General features: G+C 42.9%; 1 protein-coding gene across 8 annotated transcripts in view; it reads right to left on the bottom strand.

The window, feature by feature from the left end:
* The window catches only part of ABI2 (abl interactor 2), a 741358-nt gene extending 730402 nt beyond the window's left edge, over positions 1-10956 (bottom strand). For 2 of the 8 annotated variants that reach the window (XM_085648944.1, XM_085648942.1), the window contains exon 1: positions 10704-10950. In XM_085648944.1, the coding sequence (XP_085505070.1) occupies positions 10704-10820 (117 nt within the window). In that variant the 5' untranslated portion in view covers positions 10821-10950. Of the gene's footprint in view, positions 1-10703 lie in introns of all 8 variants that reach the window. The other 6 variants (XM_085648940.1, XM_085648938.1, XM_085648941.1 and 3 more) reach the window with 6 other exon arrangements.
* Positions 10957-13744: the final 2788 nt, after the last annotated feature.

The following is a 13744-nucleotide window of genomic DNA, read 5'->3' on the forward strand; positions in this document are numbered from 1 at the left end:
ACACCGAGCTTAGTGTTTCCACAGAACTCCTGGGGCAGACTGCCACTCTTCCACATTCAGCTTAAAGTAATAAATAAAATACAGTACAAATAAGTTACAGGAGAAAATCATCCTGCCACATTCCCTCCTCGCTTCCCAATAAAAATATCACTACCTCCGCCGGAATTCAACACATGCATGCATGTTGATAAGGACACCATCAGATAAACGTTCATGACCATCGAAAATTGCCATGAAGCCCTCACTCTCACCCATGATGGCACCATGCAGGGGGCGTTGTCCTGAATGTCATTTCTAACCAGTGGGTCAAACGAATATCAGTCTTGAAGAGCGAACCAAGTGGCGACCCCAGACCTTCTAGATACTTAACTCAGACTGCAAAGATTTGGTCATGCATTTATTTAGCAACATGACATTATTGGGCCCCATTCTGAGGCCCCTACCAGGTCCTACCACAATTATATCTGACATTTTATCTTTGCAATAAGGTTGATGTCACCCTTATAGTACAATAATTTGCTATAGGTATTTTTCCTGAGCGTGGAACAAAAATATAGTTATCTTTTTTAATTACTTTAGGGAATGTTTTTAAATCATTTTTAAACCTAACCTACGTTCCAATTTTTTTTTTGATTTTGTAGCCCTTCATATTCTACCCATGCATGCAGAAGACCAACAATGCCTATGTTATGACTTGAAATCCTAGCAAAGGAATGATACTACTTAATCCATTGCATTGATTAAAATATAGATGCTATTGTCTGTACTATACATTGATGATTCCAGTAATAGTTGGAGGCAGATGATTGATTTATAATCCTATTACAGTTTTGTGTCAAATATAAATCTAATTATGATTTTTTTTTTATGTAACACGCCCACCACATACACTCCTTTTGCACACAGAATTTGTCAGAGCCTATGGCTCCATATGTGACCGTAATATGAGGTCCTCTCTTTTGAACTGCTCTGCTGGCAATGTTTAACATTGCAAAATTATCAATAATGATGTCACTGAAACTCATTCTCATTATATGGAAGTCCGGGAACATTAGAATAGGTTGCCCCACTCACTGTGCTTCTGCAAACAACCTAAAGACTGTGGCAAGGAACCAGGGGAAAAGAAATCAAGCATATAGTTCATGACTAAATAAAATACGCCAACCTTCTATTCTGATTGGAACACAGGTTAATTAAATTCAATAAATCCTGTGGTTCTACTGTGAGATGTGCACAAATAGAAAATTTACATAAAAGCTTAAGTCAACTTAGTGATCTATGTATCAACAGTCTGCACATGCATCAGCAAGGCACAGACTGCAATATACGACAAACTATTCTAGGTATACAACAAAGTACACAATACTAACCACGAGTGTGGGCAAAGAAATGGTCAGTGCTTCACCAACAAAGTTTAAGTGGTAAATAGTAAAGAATCAACCAAAAATGTATTTCTGTGATCCTATTTTGATCAAGAACACAACTTGTGCTGTGTTGGCGTTTTGACTCTGGTGAGCCACTCAAAGGGTCTTCATCAGGAGAAGGACACAAGAATGCTTGAGGTGCTCAGGAGTCCCAGGATACAGACAATTGTGATAAATTGTAATGTAAGTATGCTTAAAGATTTGTTAAGGTATCTGAACAGACAGCACAGAGCAATAAGTTACAAACTTGGGGCCATCTGCAGATTAGCTTAAAATGAGCAAGCAAATATAGGCAATGATCTCTTTCAGAGACGTGCACCTGGAGTGCGTCACTGCCTGGGGGAGTTGTCCTGTTTTGTTAGCTCGCCTTCAACTGATTTGCTAAGGATTGCTCCATGCAACCTGCTCAAAATACACATAAACTGCAAAAAATATGTTCCTCCAAAAATGAAACTTTTGGCTGATCAAAATAAACCCACAGTAATGGGCAACAATACAACAACCCCTAAGAGTGTGATCACTTCCTTCAGTTAAATTAATGGTATTGTAACTAAACATCGAGTAATGTTTTCAGTGTCATACTTCAGAAGCATATCTATCCTAAAGGTCAATATCCGAGCAAATGCTTTGTTAACAACTGTCATCATATCACACATCATAACCAAAACAAAATACGACAATGCTGCTGCCAGGCTTAAGAAATTGATTTATTTATATCATTAGCAACATCTTTACTTCACAAAATAACCCTACTGTAGGTCTACAAATCGCATGCAATCATGCATTCCTATCAATATACAAACATCTAAATAATATTAGAAAATCAAAAAGAAATTACCTATGTCAAAATGCTTAATCAGCAGTGATTAAGATTGTATCGAATAGTAGGTTAGGTACATGCTAAAATTAAAAGATAATGGTAAAGTGGAACTCAAAGAATTAACAAGCTCTATTATCAAATTCTTTAGACCTTAAGGAAATAAGCTATTTGGTAGAATTTTCAGAGTCGAAACGTAGCGTTTTATGCGGGCACATACAATAGGTTTGGGCCTCTTTCAAAAGAAGTTGGACTTGCACAGATTGTAGTCCGCTTCAATATTTAGAACCTTTGTGATGTGATTGAATTGTGAAAAATTCTGTAAAAAAAAAAAAAAAAAATCGTACTCAAAAATTGCATAAGTAAATGAAACATTTTCACACAAAATGAGATAGAAACTTCACTTGGACTTTCAGAACTAGAATGAGTAGGAATATACAACATCAATTTCTTTCTTAAAGCAAGAATAAGATGGGTGCATCAAAAATGGTCTTCAGTCTACATTAGAGAAAAAAAATGTTTAACATGACCTTACATTACAAGCGCAGTTGCAATGGCGAGCAAGTACTAATTCACTGCTCAGAACAGTACTAGGAAGAAACATTAAATGTTAACCCTATTGTAGGCATCCAAATATGGAAATGTTTTGTACACACTTTGATAATGTGCACTGAAGTCAGACTATTATAAACGTATATTAAGAAAATGTTGGTTTGTTAACCAGGACATCTTCTGGTCTGTAATTTCAACAAAGCAACCATTTATGAAAATGTAACTGAAAAAAAAAAATAACTGCCATTACTAGAATGAACAATGACCAGTGCTGGACTGTAAATAATAATATATACGTAACATGATAAGAACTTCCAAGTTGTGTGACACAACACTTTTGATAAAAAAATTCTAACTGTGGCACACTCATCTTACAATTGTTGCACTCACACTACATAGTAGAGCCTAGTATTTACTACAAATCTAAAAATCCTCTCCTTTTAGGACGCTTTTACTTTGGCTACATGTACTCTACAATGCAAAAATGATAAAGTAGCAAGACTGCAAAAGCACTAACGCAGTATTTAGAGGTAATAAATTGTGTAGTTATGGTGTACTTGTATGTGACTATTGTTTGCATTTTTTCCGAATAATCACAAAATGCATTTATACTTACTTTGTAAAATGTTCTATCACCTGCCTCTCAATTATATTTGCCGTTAACACCAATCCCCATGAAAAAAAGCACAGTTGCTATTATTAAAATATGTTTTAAATCCTATCCACAAATCCTTAGCATAGGTAAAATTCTCATGAAACCTGTCAAGCAGGAATAATAAAAATTCCAAAGTAGATGAATTTTCTTCAAAGCTGGAATTTATGTGATTTACAAAGTATCAAAGAGTCTAGAATCGAATATGGATACCTCTAGGAAATGGGAATGCAGGGATGCAGATCAAGTCACTCAAAATTAGTAATTACGACAGTTAATAACTCATTTATGAATGAACAATGCAATCAATACATTACAATTTGTATTAGAAGATTACTCCACACTTTTACAGACACATTTCAATAAACATTTGAAAGTGTGAACTATGGATCAATGGTTTCATCGGAGGGACTCTTCATTCATTTTGTTTACAAGAAATGAGTTTAAGATAAATGAAAGCGACTGATATCATTTTAGTGGCAAGAATATCCTTCAACAACTTTTACGCTTCAGCACCAAGAAGTTTATCCAACAACGTGTCTAAATAGTAATCACTGAGCAAAACAGTGAGACTGTTTCCTGAATTATGCTAACATATGACTGGTGACAAGTACAACTGGCCTGCACAAAGTCAAATGAAAAAACTCCAGGTAAGCCCTGAAAAAGAAAAAGCAGGAAACAATATCCATACTGACACGAAGAGATAGAGCCTAAAAGATAAACTGTGGCTCTAAAACAGCTATGGGTTGTGCATCAGCTATAATAATAGGTGTGTATTCTTATATCACTCATTTTGAAGATGCGCGATATTTTGACTGAACATACGTGAATCAGAATTGAGATTCGTATGGCATGATCAAATGTACGCCAACAATTATTCAATGTACATAAAGTTTTCTCTGCAGTACGTATGATCAAAACGTTTCTACCTGTGAAAATTCAACAACAATGCATTACATAATGTGAGGTACCATATGGTGCAGCTGTTGCATACCCCAGTTATCGATACATTATGCCATAGAAATGCCCCCGAAGGTAATTTGTGGCAAGTTAACCATCAAGACTTATTTTGGAGATTGTTGCCTTTTAACGGCGGAGGCTATACTTCCCTTTAAATAGGCATTGGAAGAACCCTTAAACACAAAACGCAAACATCAACTAGGAAACATTTTCATTACTGGGTTCAAATTAAACTACAGTGATACTAGTTCTTTCAGAAAAAATATCTCCATCCTTAGCTTTCTTGTAGCATCAATCCTGCATCAAATGTATGATTTGTCAATCCCCAGCTTGGTTTTAACTTCTAATGAAAACAAGCTCCAAGGGTGGAGTAAGCAGTTTTTAATAGGCCACCATGGAAATGATTTCTTCTATATGGGTTACAAAGTACCTCCGACGCCTCGGACTGCTATGGAATGTAGCAAGTGACACACGGCATGCAAAAACATAACGTAATGAACATTCGCTCCAAGCCAAACAATCTTTCCTCGTGGAGAATGTCTGCACCTGCAGCCCTTGCGTGCGTCCCACGCCTGAAATGGGAGCACCCTAGCAATGCATCATCATTCTGGAACTGCCTCCCCGACCTGTTTTTTTCTACCGAAGCAAAACAACAGCACGATGCCATCGCACTGCTGCCAAATGTAACAGAATCATTTCTGCTGCAACCTTGAGGCAGATACGTTGGGGGATTCATGGCCACATTCCAGAGACAGCTGGTAATTGTTTAACTGAAACCGGAGCACCCACATTTATGGAAAATAACACATTGGACAAATCGCATGCGCCCATCAAGTATAATCGTCAACGTGGACAAGAAGGCAGCCCTCGTTTGCAACGTGCATGGAAGCTGGCATTCCAAACGTCCACATCAAAACACAAGCATAAGACTTATGTTATCAAAAAAGGAAAGTGTTTGCATAACCACAATGTCAAATCTTTTTTTTTCTTTCTAGGACACAAGCAGATTCGACGTTCTCAATACCGTTATAAAACACTGTGCAAAAATTACAACAAATATACTAAGCAACGTACATTTTAAAAATATATTTGAAACGTGTCAGAAAGAAATGAAGATAGAAGGAGCCGAGCACATTAGTAAATTCAGAACAGATAGCGTTATTTTTTTTAATTTAAAAAAATGCAAATAATGTGGAGAGATTTCAAGTAATTTAGGAATGGGCGCCATCAACACTAGCTACAACGTGTTTTCTCTATAAATGGGGTGATTTTTCGATACACCAAGTTAAAAATACTTTTCAATCCTCATAGGAGAAGGTACCTGCAACATTATCAACAATATCATGCAAATATAGGTATGTATTTCTTTCCGGGAACAGGTGGATATTTATCTAGGAACTGCCACCCTTAAGCTGCACGTTTCATATGCTATTTTTTAAGTCAATTGTTTGAACAATTAGCAGCATTGTGACAAGAAGATTATTAACAACTATTGCTTGTGTAAACACAAACATTCTGTACCCCCTGTCCCAGACAAACATCATGGTTAATTTTCCTCCAGCAACAGAATTTTGCAACCAGCGCACATGGTGGTGGGGGGAGAGGTTGAGATAGCTTTAAGACAGTGATGCACCGATATATAAAGTATTTAAATCCGATCACAGATTTTGATATCAAACTTTGGTTTCAACAGTGATCCTGCCTGGTCATCTGTTATCTTAAATTACAAATGTCCTGTGACCCTATTTTAATGAGCAGACTGGGTTCTACACTACCATGAACCATTTTTCTTGTCCCCGGCTCCCTATTTTCTTTGGCCGTGGAATACTTGGTCCTCACAGTAGGACTGAGTCTTGATAAGCACATGCATCTCCTAATGAGAGGGGTTATTGCTGCCATCCCTCCATCCCCGTAAGGAGTAGATTGAAGAATGTTCTTTCTGCCCTTTCATAAGTCATTTCGGGGTGGGAAAGGACCGCTGTGTTCAACCTATTGCTGAAGTCAAAAAGGTTCTCTGCGTTGTTTTATCCCAGGGGCTTGCAGGAAGGGGTGGATAACTGTGCTGCATCCTTTTCCTGAAGTTTTGGGAGACAAGGGTACCCCGATATGTGAACCTGGGGTGGGAAGGAATATTTAAAGAACAATGGTTTAAGTGTGGCCTAAAAAGGTCCAAAAGCAAAAAGGGGTGACCCAGAGAGGGGCACTGTTTTTTTATAAAGGAAATGAATTCAAAAGGGAAAAAGAGACGAGTCTGTCAAGGGTCATGCAGGTCAAGAGGTGGCAGTTTTATTTGAGAAAAACAAATTAGGGTGCTCACATAATTAGTAAAACGAAAGCGTGGTGTGCAATAGTGATAGTGGATTTTTTTAAAAAGACATTGCATTGACAACAATACAAAAGAACTCCATAGATGATTTATACATATTATGTGGAGTTCACGTTGTGCGGTGTTTCGAACCCAATTACTGGGGTTTATCTTCAGGACAATAGTGAGCTAGTTGAATTGTTTTGGCGCTGGGTCAGAAATAGGTTGGGGAATATTGATCCGGAGTAATTTGTATTTATAATAAAGAGCCCAATATTAATTGGGTAGTTCCAAGCGAACTGATCCAAGGTAGGAGTCAAGGGCTTCACGTAGGCAATATTAATTAAATGCCAAATGAGTTATTGGTGAGACAATCATATGTTATGCTGGACAGCTGGGCAGTGCTTAGATCCGCCTGGGCAGTTACAATTTCTTAGAAGAGGCGACAGGGCATTAAATGGGTGTCTTAAGCCGAGCAGTCGGAGACGTCCTGCTGCTGCTGGAGCTGGCTGGTAAATGCCCTGCATACTACAAGTATACTTCCACCCAACCTGAAGAAAACACTTCTTACTATGTCACAATGTTTCACCTGCAATAGGAATAGTCATTCCTCTTGTATCCGGATGATCTTTCTACTGTACCTGTAGGGGTGATCTATATATATATATATATATATATATATATATATATATATATATTATACATAATATAACCATAATGTAATAAGTTTTCTCCTCTAATGGCTCTCTTTATGCCAAGGAATGACTCTCCCTCCTCCTGTCCTCAGACAGTCAGCCTGAGGAGGGCTTCCTATTTCGAGGAGAGTTATTTCCACCCAACTTAGTAAGCCCCTTCTTCTCGGAGCCCAATTAGGAGCTCACAACCACCCAACCCAAGGGGAGACCTCCCACCCCATCCCTTCATGACAGCGCCCCCTCTCTACAGAGAGCAGTTTGCTAGAGAATCCTGTCTTCCTTCTTTTTTTTTTTTTTTTTAAAAACCTTTATTTGTGCATAGTAAAAGAACAAATACGGGCCTACAACCATCAGGCCGGCCACAATACGGTTGAGCACAGAGACAAACAATACATCCCCTGTGCGTCAAGGTCAGGATTAGCAACGATTCAGGATTCATACACTGGAGGGATCCTTGACACCGGGGGAAGGAGAAGTGAAGGTTAATTTTAAGGTTTTCCAAAAAAAAAAATTTTATCGGGAAAAAAGTCAGTAAAGGATAGAAACAAGGAGATTCGAGTCCGCAAGTCGGCTTCATACACTGGAGAGCAGCAGCATCATTAAAACAGCCATAGAAAATCTCATACAGTAAGGCGATGCAATTAGATAACAGGATCATCACAGTAGTAAATACGCACCCCCTAAAAGCCGCCCCCACTCAATCCACCCCACACCCGGACCCCGAATCGAAACAAGTATAGCGCAGAGACATGAAAGAAAGAGGCCCATAGAACTAAAAAAGAAACAGTAAATTACCCCCCCACCCTACACCAATGCGGAGGCTATGGCCTACCCCCCCCCCCAGCATAGTGCCTGTCGCCCAATGAACCCGAAATATAGACGAGAGAGAAAGTAGGAATAGAGTAAAGAAACTAAGAGAAGAAAGAAGAAAGGAGGCGGGGAGGAGCCCACGTATCCTCAGGAGCGCCCGACACCACCGGCCAACCAAGCCTCCACACACTGAAACCCCACTACACCCAAAGGCGGTCGTGGGAAGATAGCATGTAACACCACGGAAATGAAGGCAGACAGATCGCGACGAGTGCGCACAACATAAGTAGACAATTCCAGTCCCAGTCCAGCCCGGCCGTGAAGCCATGATGATAGAAAGTAATCTAGCCCTGGCCCGATCGCGGGCGTACGATTAGACCCGCCCCCTCGTGAATGCCCCGCATCCCGAACAGACAAAGACAATATGGCCACTTGGGAGAAGATGGAGAAGTAGAGTCACAAAATGGCCACCGGTCATCTATTGAGGTCCCCTTGCACACCATATAAAATCCAGACCTGGCTTGTAAAGTACATGAGTTCCACATAAAAGGAGTCGTAGGCCACCGTGAACAGTTTCTCGAGGTCGCCAGGTGTAGTTCAGCTGGAAACTCCTGCGGGCACGGTGAGGCAGGCAACAACAAAGCAGGCAGCAATGACCGGGGAAACAAAGTATCTGCCATTGAGCAGGAGAGCGATTGATCCTGAGCGCCGGGAAAGCCAAATGCAGACACCAGTGTAGCACCGTTATACCCAGTCGTTGCTTCCCCGCAGGAGGACCACAGCACTGGCAGACTCACGTCTTGTTGATCACAAACGGGGCGCTCACGGCCCGCAGCAGACAGTGTAGAGTCGAACCGCTCACTCAGCGTTTGCAAGCCGACACACAATTGCAGACGAAAGTCCCGCAGGGCAGCCAGAACGGAGCCGTATGTCAGCGGAAGCTGCGTCCCCCCAACGGCAGCAATCCGGGACGGCACTGGGGAGCTGGAGTCTGGTAGAGGGAGGGCGAAGCGGGCAGCGGGCGAGACCGGAGCATCACCCCCCAGCAGCGAGCAGGCAATCAGCGCCATGTTTTACCGTTGAACGGTACCGTGGCCAGGGGGGGGATCGTGACAAGGAGGCAATTCCCAACAGGTCTGCGCCGCAACAGGTGAAAGCCAGCAGTCTCTTCCCCTCCCTCAGGCTCTCTTTGCAGCAGACTAGACCATAGAAGAAGGGGGTCTGCAGCCTTCTACAGCGTGGTCCACAGAGCGGGGTAGGAGACCCGCCACACCGGGGCTTACCCTCTGGCTCCAGCCCATCAGATGCAGGGTACAGGAGGTGTCCGGGCGTCTCTCTCCCGGTTCTTCTGGCGACCGTGCGTGGCGTGAGGCGGGATCGGGACCTCGGGCTCAGATTTGCACCAGCGGGTCCGGTGACTGCAACGATTCCAGGGGGCCGGCCGAGGCCACAGTAGAGCAAGGGTCCAGGGCGGGGAACAAAGGCACCAAAAACTCCGGCATCCGGGCGGGCTAAGACTTCGGGAAAGCGGCGGCGCAGTCAGCGCGTCGTCGCACGCGTTGCACCTCGAAAATAGGCAAGGATAGGAATCAGGATGATAGTCCGAGGCCAAGGGCCGACGGAGCCGGGCGCTCAAGCCCTGTCTTCCTTCTTGATTCGAAGATTGCAATCACCTCAACTGAGAAAAGATTCCTTACTCTGCCAACACAAGTGGAAGTGGTGTGGTGGCTCCTAGCCGATATTATCCCTGTCAACATTTTAAAGCGGTAACGACCTACGAATATTTCTCAGACACGACCGTGAATCCGTCATTTCCAGTAGTTATTCCTTACAAAAAATTATTTTAGACGGGTCATATGAGAAGAAAGGTTGTCCAATTTTAAGGAAAAACTGAAGTAAGATCAAGACCGAACTCTCCAAATCGACATAGTATTGGTTAGGGCTCTTGCCCAATACTGAGAAGACTGTACAGCTTCCAACCATTACACGCCCCTTTTTGGGTTACGAGTTACGAATATTCCTTCTCTGAATGCTGCCCACCATCCTAGGATGCATTGCAACCCCCAGCCTGATCGCCCCTAAAATGTTGCTTAGGGGATGCGCCTTAAAATCCCAAGGGGCACACCGCCCCCATATTTTCTGGAGGAAGTGCCTTATTAATCAGACCCATTGCCCTACCACAACGTGAAATCTCGCTTTCCTATCATGCTCAAGGGCTTTCCTTCTTGACGGCGGCCACTGGACTTTCTTTCCCGAGCTACAATTTTGCCCTCTCCTCCCACACAAACCCCTCCTTAGGACAGATGTATGACGGAAGGGGCAGTGTGGATGTAAAATTTCAGCCCAACAGTAGTTAGTCTCCTAAAATCAGCTTACCCTTTCCTCCTCGAGTATGCCTGCCCGCCTATCCTGAGACGAGCTCCCACCCTGGTCCGTCCGCGGGGTTATTCGCGTTGTACATTTTACAACACATGCGTTTTCCCCTCACCTGCACATAGTTGTTTTCGCAGTAGTCTGCCACCCGCTCCAGGTTAGTGTAGCTATCCAGCAGGGCCCGCCGCCCGCCGGGGATCTCCTCCTCCAAGAGCATCTGCAGCTCCGCCATCTTCACATCCTGGGGACCGCTACTAGACTGCGGCGGCCGTGCGAGCCTGAAACCAGTCTGGAAGAAGGCAGGTGCGGGCGAACGCCACCAGGGGGCGTGCTAAAAATCACAAGAAGACTGCGAGGCTGCGGCAGCGCCGCTAGAGGGTCTGGAAAAATAGATAGCAAGCACCACTGCGCATGCCCACAAGACGCGCGACCTCCGTTGAGAAACGGGATTAAAACTGGAGGCCACATGTCACTCTAACACCCCATTCAGGACTTTTCCTGCGCCAAATCGCGCATGAGCAGTTACAGTACGTCACAGCGATGGCCATGCCGTGATCAGGCAAGTAGCTCCATCGCATTACATAGTTCGAAGGGAGGAGTAGTTGGAGAAAATATTGCCTGATCCAACATAGCCGGTGCTCGGATCACGGAAAGCAGACACGCGCAGAAGAGCTTGCAACAGATCAATTGAATCGACTGTTTTTGCGGGTGGTTTAGCTGGGTTAAGCCCCACCCACGCATTGCCCCCTCTTTGTTGCCAAGCAACAAGAAACAGTCATGCTGGCTCTGTGCACTGGTCTTCTAGCCAATCTTTGTAATATTAACGGGATGACAAGTGCAGAATTATCTATCGAGTCGCTTAACTTGCGCTTATTTGTAGGGCGACTCTCTCCATGAGATCATCTTCACTGTACTGATAATGCACACCGCCTGTTTTTAAATAAAATGTGATCATCAATACCTGAAAACTGATATGATCACCCATGTTAAGATATATATATATATATATATATATATATATATATATATATATATATATATATATTACCGCTACACGCCTCCTCTCTCTCCAGAAAAGACACAGCACTCGCGGGGGAGAGTCAATAGATTTATTATGACTCACTACGCTCCAACCAGACGCGTTTCGGCAACGCCTTCCTCAGTGGTATATACCACCGAGGAAGGCGTTGCCGAAACGCATCAGCTCCATTCTCCAGAGTTTTGCCCTAATGACCTTGAATATTTCCTAAACAGTTTGTTTTAAATTCTGTTTTCCTTTCATTTATTTCTTATGTACCTGATGTGTGAGAGTCTAGTACAACCATTTTGCAGAGAAATTTTGTGTTTATGTTTCATGCAATATACATAAAAAACGTTTATTTTAGATCAAAACAAGGCCTAACATATAAGAAATGGGAGGGCGTCACAGAGATTATTTGCAGTAATATTGGCGAGCTGCTGCTGTGTTACAATATTGAAAATACACATAACTATCCCTGAATATTAGATGTAAACACATTCAGGGCCTTATTTATGAGAAGTGATGCATCGCTGTGTGAAAACAGGGATGCATCACTTCTTAGTGCGCCCTCGTTGCGACATGATGGATGTGTCATATTTACTGTATGACGCATCATGTCGCAAGGAGTTACAGATATGTCAGTATTTCTGACGAATCTGTATGCGCAAAAGTGGTGCATTGCTGGGGTGTGTCTGAAAATAGACGCAACTCCAGCAATGTGTCCTTTCACATGGGGCAAGCCCCATGTGAAAGGGCCTGCATCAGTCTTATGCCTGCTGTGTGGCAGGTGTAATATATTGACGCAATTGTGTCCTAGAAGTGGCGCACTGAGTTCTCATAGATTTCAATGCGCCACTTCTACGAGGCATCTTGCGGGGCAACACCCACCCTGCATACATTGTGCCTGGCGCAGGTATAATGCGGTGCAGGGGTTTACAAAGTGAAGCATCGGCCTAGATGCGTCACTTTGTAAATAGGGCGTAACATTGCACATATTTTATGCTGCCGGTGCGTCACAAAAAGTGACGCACCAGCGGCATAAAAGTGAAGCAAAGCCTCATAAATAAGGCGCTTAGAATTTGGACGAGTGTTCCTTTGCACTGTCAGGGACCTAATGAAATGAAATTGTGTATTTAATAAAGCGCGCAGCTACTCAGACTAGAGAGTCCTGGCGCATGACAGTGGGAGGAAAACATGCGTAAAAGACCCATCAGTTATCAAAAAGCCAGGTTTTTAAGTTCTTTCATGAAAGAGAGTAGGTCTGTGGTTAGTCTCAGAGACTCAGGGAGGCTATTCCACAATTTTGGGCCTAGAAAGCCGTGGGATCTGCCTCCAATTCGGGCACTCTATATTTTAGGCATGATGGCCAGGTTGGCATTGGAAGAATTTAGGGGTCTAGCTGTTGTGTAGCGATTAACGCGCTTATTTATGTAGCCGACTCCTAAGCCATGGAAAGCTTTAAAGAAGATGTTCATCATTTTGAAGCCGATCCGTTCTTTTATGCGGAGAGACTTAAGAATAGGGGTCATACTAGATCTGGGTTTAGGTCTCAGGATGGCTCTGGCCACCGCGTATTGTACATCTTGTAGGCGCTGGATAAGGGATTTGGGAAGACAGAGGTACAAGCTGTTGACATAGTCAAGCTTTGATGTCACCAGAGTCTGCACCACGATCTTTCTGCTCTCAAGCGGTAACAGTGGCAGGAGTTTTTTTTAGCATCCAGAGTATGCCAAAGCAAGTGCCATTTAGATTTTGAATTTGAAAGCACATGGAGAGTGTCTTGTCTATGACAATTCCTACGTTTTTGACTTTCTCCTTTTCAGCGGGCAGGGGCGGCAGATCTTTTGGCCACCAAGCGCTCCAGTCAGGCGTTTATGGATTACCAAAGAAAACAACTTCAGTTTTGTCAGGATTGCACTGCAGCTGATTGATCTTAAGCCAGTTAAAAACCTTTGTGAGGCAAGACCTAATCATTGCCCCGTCAAGTCGGTTCCTTTTCACACGTAAAAATCAGCTGAGTGTCATCAGCATAGGAAACAATTTTGGCGCCCTCTTCCTCTACCAGAAATGCAAGGGTGATAGATATATATTAAAAAGGGTAGGACTGAGAATGGAGCCCTGAGGGACACCTACAT

The sequence above is a fragment of the Triturus cristatus genome, chromosome 3_2, assembly GCF_964204655.1.
Source record: "Triturus cristatus chromosome 3_2, aTriCri1.1, whole genome shotgun sequence".
Taxonomy (NCBI): domain Eukaryota; kingdom Metazoa; phylum Chordata; class Amphibia; order Caudata; family Salamandridae; genus Triturus; species Triturus cristatus.